General features: G+C 40.2%; 1 protein-coding gene across 1 annotated transcript in view; it reads left to right on the forward strand.

Annotated features, from left to right (window-relative positions):
* Nucleotides 1-853: 853 nt before the first annotated feature.
* ephb4a (eph receptor B4a) overlaps nt 854-15337 on the forward strand; it is a 51594-nt gene continuing 37110 nt past the window's right edge. The window contains exon 1 of the mRNA XM_059351239.1: nt 854-1747. Coding sequence (XP_059207222.1) covers nt 1669-1747 — 79 coding nt within the window. The 5' untranslated portion in view covers nt 854-1668. The remainder of the gene's footprint in view (nt 1748-15337) is intronic.

Genomic DNA, 15337 nt, shown 5'->3' on the forward strand with positions numbered 1-15337 from the left:
AGAATGGTATTTTCATACATATTTTGCCTTTAATAAATACTGCTCCTCCTGCAATTTGGATATTGCACAAGTCCATATTGTGACTGCAATACAATTCTGATTAATTGCTTAGCTCCAGCTTAGGGATATTTTGCATGGTGTCTATGAAGGGTGTTTCGATGTGTAATCAATATAGTACAGATGGGTGTTTCTTTTAATTTGGCTTGTTGTTCTTGTATAAATACTTACATTTTATTGTGCTGCATGTATAAAGTTTATTATTTTTTTGTGCAAGAGGCAGACCAACAGACAGACAGACAGACCAGCATAAACAGAGCACAGGAACATAAGTAAAACAGATAGATGGAATTAACATATAAAATGAAATTGAATAAAAATAAAACAAAAACAAGCTATACCACAACAAAATTATTATAGGTCGTGTGGCGGGCTGTCAATAACAGGGAGCAGTTATCAACAGATCTAGTGGGACTGTTTAATAGATCACAAAATTGAAATGATCCCTTTGAGAAAAATAAATAATAAGCAGTTTCTTTATTTATTTTTGGGATATATACTATCATCAATCAAACTTTATTTATATAGCGCTTTTCATACATAAAAATGCAACACAAAGTGCTTTACAAAAAATAAGAAAAATACTTTTTGTCTATACTATACTAGTATAGACAATATATATACTAGTCTCCAATGTTTGCTGCTACTGGTTTTATTTTGAAGGCGGTCTCCGGATGCTCTGTATCTCATCGCGTGCTCTTGCCTCCAGTGGGCGGAGCCTGCTGGTGCCAGTCGGCTCCGGGTCTGATGCGGGGATGAAGTCCTCGGTGACCAGCGTACAGCAGTCAGCCTTACGAGCGACTTCAGCGGACAACTTTTAGGATCCGCTGTCCGCCCGGTCCGCTGACAGACCCCGAGAATACAAGCCAGACATTTCCCCACAGTTACAGTCTCATCCCTGCCTCTTAATCCAGGCCAGGCTAGACGTGTCGCGCAATATCCCCACCACCTTTCGTGGATTTTTTCCTCTTTTTTTTTTTTTTAACCCCCGAAGCCAAATTGTCTGGTGCTTTAAGGGAGAAAAAAAAATCGGTGGATTGTTCACCAAACATGACGACAAGATGTGGAAGTAGGTATGATGCGACTGATAATGAGGATTATTTCTGCAACTAACACATATGCAGTGAGGTGCCCTGGTTGCGGATTGAGCCTGCTCGGTCATCGAGCTGAGGGGGAGAATTTGGGAGAAGTCGTGTGGAGCACAAAGAGCGTCTTAAAGCCGAGGATACAACAAGTTTGGAGCATGCACCCCCAGTGCTGACAGAGGACTGATGTGGTAGAGGAGTTGAAGAAGCTGCATCTTGTTTCTGTCTGTTGTTTTCACCACAACACAAAGTTGGACAATGCAAAGAAGTTTCCAGCCTGTCCTTGCTATTTAAAGGAGCTGCATCCAACCGGTGCTTTCATATTCCCAACCAAACCGCACTTAGACAAAGTGTATTTTTACTGCAGTGTTTTGACCACAGTGTGAGGCTCTCTGAACTGAAGTCCACTTTAAATGCGGACTGGTTTGCTGCCAGTGAGTGCACAGCCGAGCTGCCAGTGGCACTTGATTGTTAATTCAAGGCAAAACAAAAGTCGCTTCATTATTTACCTTTTAGTAACATCACTATGGAGGTGACATATGGGAGCATTATCCTGCTGGGCTGCATCATCCTGGACTGGGTTCTCCTGGCTTCTGCAGAGGAAGGTGAGTCTGGAGTTTTTCTTCTTAAATTCTGCCTGGACTTGTTTTTTCTGTGGTTACATGGCTGAGTGAGATCTCCAATTAGTATTGCATCCTGTTCCTTAGTGCAGTAAAGCCACACAAACACATGCTATGCAAAGATGCTCAAGAACTTTACCCAGATCTCAAGAAAATAGCTTAATCATTCAAAAGAAGTACTATATGTTGCTTTAATCCTAATAGTAATGGCACCATTTAAGTTTTTTCATTTTATTTTGAAAGGATTCCTTCCACAGATTTGCCAAAGAAAAAACAAAAATATATGTTCCCTCTCCTGACATCTTCAGGAAGTCAATTTCTAAGACCTAATCACTATCAGTTTTCACTTTAGAGTCTTTAAAAGGGTCCCCGGCTGCACCCAAGGGACCAGCTCACCCTTAAAATCAATAATAAGACATCCAGTGAATTGAGGCTAATGCAGGGCTGATGCTCATGTAATGGTAAGGAGATCTATGTGACACATTTCAGCTTTTTACGCTTAGAGGAAAAACATCAAACACTTTGCATCAAATATATAATCTGTATCATTATTCCTATGAGTTTCTGGCAGCAGACTTGACATTTACAAGCAATTTTTTCCTGGATCAGCTTTGTGAACCCCGGAGGGACAAATAAGACAGTCTGAAATTAGCTGTCATAATGTTAAAGAAAATGATGCTTTCATGATGTCTGGTTTTTACAGGCGAGTATAGCTCGGCATCATCAGCATAACAACACAACCAGTGTCTGGATAATTGGCTTAATGCAGGGGTGGAAGACTGAGCCTCAGTCAGCCGTAATTGATGAATCAGAATCAAGCAGAAGGCCGGGGTGTTTATTTAGTCTCAGTCGCCTGTCATGTCTTTTTGTCACATTAATGGGAAAATTTCACGTCTGTGGAGTAAACTTAGAGTTCATTAAATAATGAAAATTGGACAATATTCAGGCCTGTATTTTTTTTATTTATTTTTTTTACAGAGGATCAAAGTATGGGTTTCTTTAAGAGCTGTTGAACTGCAGGGTTTTTAAAAGTACCTTTCTGCTGTGTAGGCTGCATGCTGTTGTGTTCCTGTGAAAACTACTCTTCGTTCTCCATCATGCTATTCTTGGTTGGTGCTGTTTTCGGCTTCCACACAGCGGCCTAAGGTGACTTTGTGGCGTGAAAAGCATGTTTTGTAGAGCTCTATTCCCCTCACTGGGTAGTGTCACGATGTGAAGAAGAATGGACACAGATAGCAGGGGTTTCAGTCGAAAATGTATCAGTAATTGTGTTTGATTTCATTCATCAAAACTGGGTTTAGTGTGGTACTTTACAGAAGAATATGGTAAATACTACAATTGGCAATATATAGTGTATCTTTTTAAAAAAAGGAGAAGAAGAATTTGAAAATAAAATTGACAGTTGTCATGGTGTAAAACAGATAATCTGTTGATCTTTGTGTATCAAGACTTGTCGAACAATGGTATCAGCTTCAGTAATTCAAAACAGGAGAAACTTTGTGCATCTATTTGATGTATGAGAGGGTTGAGTGGATAAAAAAACCTAGAAGAGTCTCACACATTAGCCATTTTTCCATTAAATTCAAAGCAAATTTTGAAGCGAAATTTTGAAATGTCGCATTAAAGAACATGCAAATTAGGGACGTTTCCATCAACTGGTTTAGATCAAATAAACAAAGCTGCATGAACATACTTTGGTCAGAAGATGGCAGTGTAATGTATTGCTGCAGGCTAATCCGTCAGTAAACAGGAGAAGAAGTAGAGAGAAAAATACAACAACAAAAAAGAGGTTCTAAACGGACAACCCGCGAGAGAAAATGGAGAGAAGTCTTCAGGAATTGGAATTAATTGGGCAACTTATAATTATTCTTTCATGTCAGTTTGGAAACAGCTGATCAGTCATGTGAGTTAAATATTTGCTACTTCACAACTTATTTGGAAAATAAGTGGGGATTCTTCTAAATGCGCACAGAAATCCGTTGATGGAAAGAACTGTCTAACATGCCAGACATATATTTATTGCAAAGTTTTGGGTGCTAGACCTTCATCAGGAAAATGTTTTGAAAATGAGAAGTAAATAAAAAACATAATTTAGCATTAAATGACACTAGACAAGATAATCTAGGGTTGGTTAGACCGAACACTGTCTATCAAAATCATTAAAAAAAACAAAACAACTTAACCCAAATTCTGAGAATCTTGACACCCTTAACATATGTACATTAACTTAACACAACAGCCATTTCTCTGGCTGGTTCCCAGTTTGCACTGCTACATGAGCTAGGTGTTTTGTGACTAAAAAAAATAAATTTGCCATGAAAACAATGGGCTCTTCAACAATGAAACTTTTCCCCAAGTTTGTTCATTGCAATCAATAGTTGCTGTAAACAGGAACACCATGAACATGCATGACTTCACATGCTCTGTGGCAGGAACATGAATCTGTCAGCTGCTGTTGGTTGGAGTCTGGACGTCATGTATCCGCTGGTTCTAAATGTCCTTTCATGGAGGAGTGGTCTTACAATGTGACTTGCACAAACACATGCATGCAGGGTACAGTGTGTGGCTGCACCCTTGCTTTTCTTAGGCGTGTTTTGAAGCTTTCAGCTTGCACACAATCCCATCAAAAGATGTTAAATTACCGCAGCTACTGGGAGGCTGAATTCTTGCGGGAGAAACGTTGTTGACTTTGTATTTCAAGAGAGAGGTTTGGGATTTTCCCAGGCATTTAACATTAAGGCCGAGTTTTCTCAGGGCCAGACCATTAGAGGAGCTTCTTCTTCAGCAGGGGGCTGCAAGGTTCACAGCTGTGACCCCACTTCTGACTCAACTCTGAGTTTTTGTTCTTCTTTCTTTCTCTCTGGGACATAAGAGATGCTTAACCTTAGATCTATGTGTGGGAAGCGAGTGGCAGAATCATCAAACACGTCCCTTTAGAAAATAGTCTCAGTCGACTTGGCTCCGGTTCCCTGCTCGCTGATGTTTACAAGATGCTGGATCCAAACAGGTGCAGCGCAGGCTCAATGTGGAGGACTGAATTGTAGACGCGAGCGGAGGGGTCGTAGCGCTTTGCCGACTGACATCCCGAACATCTGTGCCTCGCCAAGTGTGAACAAGATGTCTGGTTTCCGTGTCTTGGGTAATGGCCCGATCCTCTGCCAGCGCACTCTGGATCATCCTCCCTCTTGTTCTCCACCTAGTAGGGAATTCTGTAATGAACTGATGGGAGGGTAGATGAAGCTCACAGCTGCCAAATCTCTCCTCCTTTTCCAACGAAAGGATAAATGAATCACTTACACACACCACTTGCTCGTTCAGCGCAATGGATCCCTCTTCCTTCTGTCTCCATGAAGATTAAAACGCAGACCTCTTGATCAGATAATTACTTTGGCTAGAAATTAATGACAAGCTATGGGTGGAAATTAGTTATGAGGATACACACAGAAACACCTTTTCCCTGCCTCGCCTTGGAAATAAAAAATGTACAGAAAGTAGAACCACCTTAAACTGAGAAGGCATAAGCTTTTTATCCAGTATTAATAATTACCACTAATGCAGCAGGGCTGCGTTTCTAAAACATATTTGACATTATAAACGTAAGCTATAAATGTTCCTTATCCTCCCACACACAAGCTCAACCTGTAAAGTACCCATTTTGTATTTCTCCCTGCCCCTCGTTATTCCTTGCACATACAGTTTCCCTCTCTCACAAATGGCAAGATGCAGCCAGTGACAAAAGCACTGCAGTCATCTCCACCTGCTCAGGTCCACATCTCAAATTATATTGTGATGCAAACTTGTCGGCACTCATCCAGACTGTAAGGACAATTATACACCCTGGTGGATGACATATTCTGTTCGGTCCTGTCTCATTTGCATGGCTCCAAGACAATTTTTTGAGAGCTAGTTCTGCCGAATTACCTGTGTGCTCATCTGAAGTGTGACTTAATATCAGTAGTCAAAGTTTCCATCTAAACGAAGCTCAAATTTTAACCAAATTTCTAATGAATCTGAAAAGGAAAAATTCTAATAAATGCACTTCTCCATCCATTACTGTTATGCAAATAATTGGAGCTGTCTGCATCAAGAAACAGTTGGTGGCGCATTCTCAAGTGGAGTGCCATGAATAATTTCAGAAGAAAAGGACGCAACAAGGCGAGAGAATTAAAAGAACGCCAGTCAAAGCTCAAATGAACAATAACAAAGTGGAAAATGTGATGGAAATACAGCATTTATTTTTCTTTCATATTAATTTGTGGAAGGTTACAGTTTCCTGATTGCTTCACACTGATGTGCCGTAGTTGTAAGTCTTTTCAGTGGAGTGGAAGCTATCGAATTGGTTTGCTGCCCATTTCTGCAGCAAATGAAAAAAGTAAGCCTTGTGATTGGGAAACAAAAGATCTCAAAATAATCACTAAGTATCTCAAAATAATGACTTACTAGATACTAACTATTGTTTTGGATAAAATAAGCTTGTTCCTTCCTCAGAATAATGTGAAACTTTCCAAAAAATAATTGATTTGAGAAAGTTTCTCATCATTATTTTGAGATTTCAGTCATTATTTCAGGAAAGTTTCTCATTAAAATTCCATCCTGGATTTTTTCTGTACAAGCGTAAAAACTTTTTGGGAATATTTCCACTTTTCGTTTTTCAATTTTCCTGCATTTATTGCAGATATTTAAAATGTGCATAGCACATAATTCTTTAAAATGCACCATGAGGCTCTTGTCATGTTGCCTGTATAACAGTTAAGGTGCAGAAACAGCTGAGACTGTGCAGTAGATGTGTGACTGTCTGCTGAACACTGCTATAAAATAAAGGCACTGTCTCTTTAGCAAAATTGATTATTTTTGGCCTGGAGGCTTGCACTTAGTGCTTATAGTTTTTACAGCGTTGTAAATCCATCTTTGTATAGACTTGCAATCTTCTGCTCCTGCAGTACGCCACGTTACTGCAGCTGTTACCTCGTTCCATTTACAAATCATCTTTCCACATAGTTTGCAGCAACAGAGTGCAGCTGCCAGCGCGGTTTGTTTAGCAGAAGCACCAACTTGTTGTTGGGTTTGAAAAAACATCAACAGCACTTTTTAGCCTCCTCTGATGGAACGAGGGGTGAAGTGTCATCCTGTCTCTGGCAGAAATTTACACACAGCAGAGGTTTGTTCCATATCGCACCATATCTCCCAAACAAAAGCCACCATATACAAAAGAGTTAACATCTTTTGTTCTACCATGAAATGACACGTGCTGCCTCCGCCCTAAACAATGAGCTCACACAGCACGTAGATGCAATAGGGGCCAAGTGGGAATAAAGATAACGGAGTGATAAATTCAATTTCCACGTAGAGTTACAGGTTTGAACCCTCTGGGGTCGCCACCAATCAAATCACATGACTTCTTCATGACGTCATGACCTAAAAACGAAGCAAAGTAGAGCCCTACCATCAAATTCCCTCTAAAGTTCTGGCTTGAAACTCCTTGCCAGTTTGTGTTTATTGGTGATAGGCCAGGTAAAACAGAGATATGCTAAGATATTGGAACATTTAAATTTCATCATTGAGCATTATTGTGTTTTTGAAAGTAAAACACATCCATTCAAAATCAAATTCTAGGTTGGTGAAAGTAAAAAAACAATTCTATGGGGTTTTTTGTTGGGGGGTTGTGTTCAAAATGTTGATCCAGTCAGTCAAAGTGAAAAAATAATTATTAGGGCATATAGGTGAGGTTGTGCTGTAAAAATGACCCCAACATGGCATGGTAAACTAGTGGTGGAGTGCAGAATGTCAAAATAAGTCCAAAAGGGCCAAAAATCTTTTTTTTTGCAGATCATTTCTATGTGCCGTTGTTGTCTTATCCCTTGCTGTGCTTTTCTCTAAAATACTGGCTTGAAACTCCATGCCAGTTTGTGTTTCATCATGATAGGCAGAGTCGAAACCAGAGATAAGGTCAAATATTGCAACATTTCAAATTCTTCATTGAAGATTCTTGTGTTTTTGAAAGTAAAAAAACAATTCTATGGGTTTTTTTTGTTGGGGGGTTGTGTTCAAAATGTTGATCCAGTCAGTCAAAGTGAAAAAAATATTATCAGGGCATATAGGTGAGGTTATGCTGTAAAAAAAAATAACACCAACATGTCATGGTAAACCAGTGACAGGATACAAATGGCAGGCAGAATGTCAAAATAAGTCAAAAATGGCCAAAAATCTTTTTTTGCAGAGCAAGGCATGCCATTGTCTTGTGCCTTGCTGTGTTTTTGTTGTTACATTCAAAAGTCTTGGAGAGGGGCCCAGTGGTAGAATGCAAAAGGCAGGCAGAATGTCAAAATAAGCCAAAAACGGCTTAAACTCCAAAGGGTTAAACCATAAAACAATATCTCCATATGCATTTGCTGCAGGTGAAAAATCATAAATGCTGATTTATCGCCAAGCTCTTATGTGAGTGGGTTGACAAACAAGCGCTGGCTCAGTGAGAATGTTGTGCATTGCAGCTGATTGGTGATGGTTGATCGGAAGCAATGCACATCTGTATGTTTCTCACTGAAACACTCACCAGTTGATTATATCTACAGGCTTATTGGCATGGAATCATCCAAGACTTATATTTATGCAATCTTCTGATAAACCGCTTTAAGGTGGAGGGAAAAGGTTGACATCAAGCCTCTAAAGTATCAAATATTCTTGCATTTTCTACACATCTGTACTCCTCCGTGACTTAACCAGCGTCATGAATAGCATGATGCTTCTCAATCTAAACTAAAACTCACTAAGTGTCTCACATGCAGAAAGGATGTTTTTATCTACGGGGCCTTACTTGAGCCTCAATCCCTTCTTTCACAGACATGTAGCCTTTTCTTTTGCTACTCTTTCCACGTCCTCTGTCTCCTTGATGTTTGACTGGTGCTATGCTGTTTTCTCTTGCTGACTGTCTCCCCTGCCGTGGAAATGTGGATCGTTTCCCAGAAATCCTTTTAAACGGAACCGATTTTTATAAGAAAGGGATTTGCATTTAAAGCAACCTCCCCCCTCTCTGAAAGCCTGTAGCCCATCATCCTCAGTACCTCAATCCGATGATTAGCTTCCTCAAGAGTTAAACAGGCATCCGAGTGCCACAAGTACTCTCAGTCCGTGTCTTTCTCCCTCTCTCTCTCTCTCCTTTCCCCCTCTCGCTGTGAAGGATGCATATGGCAGCCGGGAATTGCAGGTGGATGATAGTTTAGCTCGGTGAGAGGATACACCCCCAGCCCATACATCCATGTCAGGCATTCACTTTGGAGAGCCAGCCTGTCCTCCACCCACACGCTACTCTCTGAGAGTGGGACACAATGGGGACAGGCTGCAGCAGAGAGGGAATGAGGCCACAGCCTATCAGCCATAAGCACCAAGGAGAATGGCACTTTTAGAGGGATGGGGGGTTCTCTTTGAAGTGAGTCAAGGAGAGATGGGGAGACCGGCATGAGTCGACGAAACAGAAAGAGCAAGTGCAGAGAGGGCGAGGAGGGTGCACGTTTGCACACAGCATAATGAGCAAAGTATGTATATTTGCATTCTGTAATCACACACACCTGGGGCCAGATATGTGAGATATATGTGATTATAACAAAGGGATTAAAAAGGCCTTTAATTAGGAGACAACAGCTGAGAAGGAGCTGTTTATCTCAGGTCCATCGTTCTCATTTATCTCGCGCACTAATCATGGCTGTTATGCGAGGCACACGGAGCATTGTGTGGCAGACAAATCTTTTTTTGCGGCGCATTTCTACGTGTCATTGTTGTCTCGTGCCTTGCGGTGTTTTTGTCGTTACCTTCAAAAATAGAAAGAAATCTTGGAGAGACGTCTGAGGCTTGTTGTGCAAGAATTGATTAAAAAAAGGCAACCTTGATGTAAAAAAAAATTCCCAGCTTGAAGCATGCACCATCAGTAGGCTTGATTCGATTTGAGTCTGGGATATTTTCTTCCCTGCGTCATGGGTTGACCTACATCCTGCGTTTGATATACCCGTTTTAAGTTAAATTGCAATTCACTTGGTTTGACATCAACCTGGAGACTCACATGCATATTTCGCCTCCACCTTCATGCATGCACACGGCTTCAGCATGTCTCCCAGGGCCTGCTTTCATATACCGCACTGAACCAACAGCATAACAGAGACATTCCTGCGAGCTAGCTGCCCTCCTACAGCCTGCACACAGCTAAGAGCTTTAAGAGGGAGTCATGCTCTAAATAGGAGTGGGTCAGTTCAGTTAAAGAAGCATTGAACACCTTTTTTTGGCAGCTTGGTATCTTATTTTTAAGAAGTGCGGCACACAAAATGTTCTTTCCCTCATGCTCTTACATATCACCATTGCTTCAATGATAACGGATTGCTTTCTCCGCTCAACCCTATCCAATCATTTGAAGAAGAGTCATTGTATTATTAAACCCAGTCCATTTTTCAGAGATTGGACAAAAGTGTGGTTTTGAAATTCAGCTTGTAAACGACTGAATTCACCCCTCGCTGAAAACATAATGCAACCGGCCGATGATGGGAAAATGATGCTCTTTGTACTCTAACAAATGGTTTCACATTCAAAAAGAGGAATCTAGCTGTATTTTAGATATCAGCCACCGCCACACAAACACACAGTTGCATACTCAATGCATAGGATGATGAAGAGAATTAGCTTCCAGTGTTGATGTTTGAATATGAAAAAGCACGATGTGTCAGAATAAAAGAGGAAATTCTCGCAGAGAGTCTGTTTCCTTGTATCTCTACTTAGATGTGTCAATCCTTAGATGGTTTATTTAGCTGGAGTCTGCACTGTTAGCTTCAAGCTGTCCACCTCCCACTGCAGATTAGTCACTGAAAGCTGTGTGTGTGCGTTTTTCTTCGGCAAGATCCCCCCTCCCTCAAAAAAAAATGAATTGTAGATTCTGCTTTAGTAAAGGCTTTGATAACAACCCTGTTATAAGTACAGCAGTCGACATTTTTAGGGCTCATTGAGAGTTCGTTAGATGCATCACAGCAGTAGATGGAGCTATGTGGGTTTTTCATCTTGCCAGATTTGAAATAAGATAGGTCACCTGTCATATATTAGTTTATAAAAGCTGACATTTCCATGCCTTCTTTAGCTTTTAAATGGGAGCATAGTTTGCTGCTGCAACTCTATAGAATATAATTGGATCCCAGTCTTTTCTGTTCATGATGAAAGACAAACATGCTAATTATTAATCTACCAGTAGTTATCTATCTGGCAAACTATCTGGTCCAGTTATTGGAAGGCACAGCCAACACAGGGGTGGGCAGAGTCTCCTGCTGGTAAGGAAGATCATCCCAGATTTCAGCTCTGTGTGTCTCCAAAGTGTTCGCCCTGCAGGGGCGCCAAAATCTATGGCTGACCCCGACCTTTAGGCCTCCCTGTGGACAGGAGAAGACAAGACGATGAATATCCTTTTGAAGGGATTCGAGAGAAAGTGTTTGGAAAACAAGCACATAATCTGCACTTTCTCATGGTGTGATGACACCGCTCGGCTCTCCTGCTTCACAGACGATCAGCTGCCTTCAAGCCTTCTATAAAGGAGATTGCAACTCGAGGCGGGTTGGTTTGTAGAGGGCAGCTCTGACCACGACGTGTTGATGTATGATGGCTCGCAGCTAGAGAGCAGGAGAGTGTCTGTATAAAGTTGTCAGACTTGAATTTAGTTCACGAGGGTTTTGGTGCTGTGGTAGAATAAACTCAGACATATTGGCAGCTTTCTGTCTCAGTGCATGTTCTTTTCCTTCCAGGATGATAGTAGATCTTTGTATTTTATTACTGAATGAGCCACTTTTCTCAATCTAAACATTGTTTCCAAGTAGATGAGTGTGGCTTTGAGTTTGTGTTTAGCTCCTTTTCTCTTCTACTCTGCAGCTGCACAGATTACAGCCTTTGACAACATCTAACAAAGTCAAACCTTTTACCAAAAGCATGCCTATGAAGACCGTCATCACAGAAATTGTCTTTTAAAAAGACCAAAGTGCTGAAATGTGCTGTGCAGCCCACATCTGTTTACTAAAGCACTTGGCTTTCATTCTTGGAGAATCGAGGTCTCTGAAAAGAATAGAAAGATTTTTTTTAAAACTCTGTGGTAGTTTCAGCACAGGTTTTAAAGAAGACAAGATGGAACATGCTCATAAAAACAAGGCATTCCTGTTCTCTCTGTGTTTACACTTGATGCATGTTTTTGATTAAATAATAGAGAATAATATTGTAGAATTCCGGTGTATTGACATTAAGTCACTTCAGTCACACTCTAGATAGCAGCAGATAACTTCACATGAAGATGAATATAAATGTGTCTGGCACATTAATCAATACATGTGACCCATATTTCTAGGAATTTTCCTCCTCCTGTTTACAGCAGTGTAGGGGATTAAAGTAGAGCTATAACTACAGAAATACAATGAAATGTTTAATATTGGTTGGGAAACTTTGTATATTTATATAGTTTCACATTTAAAGCATTTAGTTGATATAGTTCAGAAGCATAGATTCTTATAATTGTCCTCAGACAGGAATTTTAGAAATGAAGAAATAATGGATAATAATAATAGAATGAAAAGAGAAAATTTAAAGCAAATTTTTGATATGTTGCAAAAGTATAATCCACCAGTAGTAGAGTAGGACTACAATAATGAAAACTGCACCTTGTGTAAATGAGGCACTATTTATAGATTATTTTAAGAATTATTTTAGTATAAACAGAGTTGCCTCTGCCGTCGCCATTTTACCCAAGAGAGAATTTGTGTTTCACGTCAGTTTACTGCTGTCCAGAGAAGACAAATCACTTTATTATCCAGGAGGATGGTGACAGCAGGAACACTTGATTAGTTATTTCAGTTCAGTGTTTGCTGCTCAGACCTTCTTTCAGCACAGGCGCTACCGTTTCCCATTATCGCATCAACTCTTTTTCAAAAAAAGGCAACAAAAAAAACAACACCTCAAATAAGCATAATGAGGAAGTTTTTCCAAATTTTGCCGTTTTCATTCAGCTTTTTCTCTTATGTGATACTTCAAAATGTGCATAGAAATAGGTGAATGGGAGCCCGGCTAATAAGAGAAGATGATTGAAAGTCTATTTAAAAAAAATATGAAGCAATTTTGATTGTCATTTTTCAAGCACAAAAGCCAAACATCTCCTGGTTCCAGACTCTCAAATGTGTGGAAATTATGTTTTTTTTTTGTCTTACATGATAGCAAATTGAATATCTTTGGGTTTGGGTATTCTAGTCTGACAAAAAAAGACAGTTTTATAGTTTAATGAGTCTTCAGTTTACAGTTTAAATGACTAATAGGCTTGGTCACACACACCACTTTCTACATCATGGTTTTCTTAATTTAAAGACAGCATGGCTTGTGGAAATGCAGAGGTCTTAAAAAGTGCAATATACCCTCCCAAAATATTCTGAGTTGATAAAAAGTCTTTTTAACTTTTCCTTTGTAATTCATTCCTCCTCTTATAGGATTCTGTATCAGGAAGCCACCAGGGAGTTGGTGTAGCCTGCAACAATGTTCTCAAGAAGCCTTTCAGTTTTTCACAGAGTCGGGTTATTTTTGAAGAGGGATTGAGAAAGCGGTGCCCATAATTGGAAGTAGCGGGAGGTGAATTCTCTCAGTGGCAGATCAATATTCCAAAGTAGCTCAAAATATGCTGTAGAGCACAGAAATGTAATCAATCACACTGTATGAGAGATAGTGCAGCAAATTATGTGTTTAAAGCTGCGGCGTTTTTAAATGTGTCTACTTAGAACTGAATGATTAACAATTTAACCGGAAAAAAAGAAGCACAATCTCTTTCCTTTTTCCCTGTTGTTGGATTAAATGTTAAAATCTATTGCCTTCACTTCTTCTTCTTCTTCTCCAGTATTAGTCAGTTCCTGTTGTACAGACAGTAAACACTTTCTATCATAGCACTCTAATCTATTGGCAAACAGTCAAATATGCCACTTCTCTGTGGATAATGTTCTTTTTTCATTTGCTATAGTCTCTTTGGGAGTATCTTTGGCCTGTTTGTCTGAGGGAGAAAGTCTGTTTGAGTCCAAGATGCACAAGTGCTGTTCAGCAGCCGACACCGCGGGTCAAGACTCATTACTCGTAGGCAGCGTTATAAAAAGTCAGCTTCCCATATCCTCTTAACCTCAACCTCTTATTTTATGTGAGGGTCAAAACTTTTATACCACCGTGATTAAAGTAAATATTCGCTTTGAGCTTGCGCTACTTGAATAATGCAACAGTTTCTCCCCTCCACTTTGCCACATTTAATTAAAAGGCAATGGCGATGAATCATAGATGTACCTCTGGGTGGGTGCCTGTATTAATCAACATTTGTTTTGTGTTCCAACACCACAGAGAAGCTTTTTTTTGTGTTTGTGTGAAATGCTTTCCTCTGTTATGAAACACAGATGTATTCATATTTAATAGTGTGCAACAATTACAAAAGGTGATTCGCCCGGGGAACAGAACATATGTTTGTGTGGAAACGGCTCGAAATCAAAAGAGTTTCAGTGTTGTGGTGAATTTATTATTAGAGGAACTGTGAGATTGATAGGGGGAAAACACACGTTTCACTGGAAATGTTTCTGTTTGCTGAGTCTCTAATGACTTGTACTTAATCCTCAGTGCTTTGGGTCAGTCAGTTTCATTCACAGCAGTGTTACATCTTTGGTTTCTGTCCAGCATGAAGCTCCCTCTTTAACTAGGTCACATCCTGTCCCGGGACAGAGACCAACCACAACACGTATTGTTGTGCGTCCTCACAGAAAAGTGTCAAACATTAACACCTTTTCCTTTTCTCACCTTCCCCCTCCTTCATCTCACTTCTCCAGTTAAAGATGAGCTCATCCTCACGTGGAGGCTTTTGTTATACAGTAGACCAGTAGTTCTCAACCTTTTTGAGTCGCGACCCCAAATTTAATATGCATGTTGTCCGCGACCCCCGCTCACTGAACAGAATCTCACACGCACAGTTCAGATCACCCAAAAAAGACACAAAATGACAAGAAAAGACACAAAATGACAAGAAAAGACACAAAATGACCAAAAAAAGACACAAAATTACCGAAAAGACACAAAATGACCAAAAAAGACACAAAATGACCAAAAAAGAGACACAAAATGACCAAAACAAGACACAAAATGACCAAAAAAAGACACAAAATGACCAAAAAAAGGAAACAAAATGACCACAAAATGACCAAAGAAGACACAAAATGACCAAAAAGACTAAAACACATGAACACTTTAACACAGTGGAGACAGAGCTGACTTCCAAAATGATTTGGCGACCCCCAGAAATCCTCTCGCGACCCCAATTGGGGTCAGGACCCCAAGGTTGAGAATAGCTGCAGTAGACGAGGGGTTAGAAACAGTGAGCGTGTGAGTGATGCACATGGTGGCAGCCGTCCCCTCCTCAAACCAGACCAGGAGACAGGAAGGGGACGGGAACTACAGGAAGCTACACTCTAATCTCAGTAGACATAACTCTGTCAAGACATACAAACAGAAGCTTGTCATTCACATACACACACCAACAGACGCTCACAGAAACAACGCCGGGAA

Source organism: Centropristis striata, chromosome 15 (assembly GCF_030273125.1).
Source record: "Centropristis striata isolate RG_2023a ecotype Rhode Island chromosome 15, C.striata_1.0, whole genome shotgun sequence".
Taxonomy (NCBI): Eukaryota; Metazoa; Chordata; class Actinopteri; order Perciformes; family Serranidae; genus Centropristis; species Centropristis striata.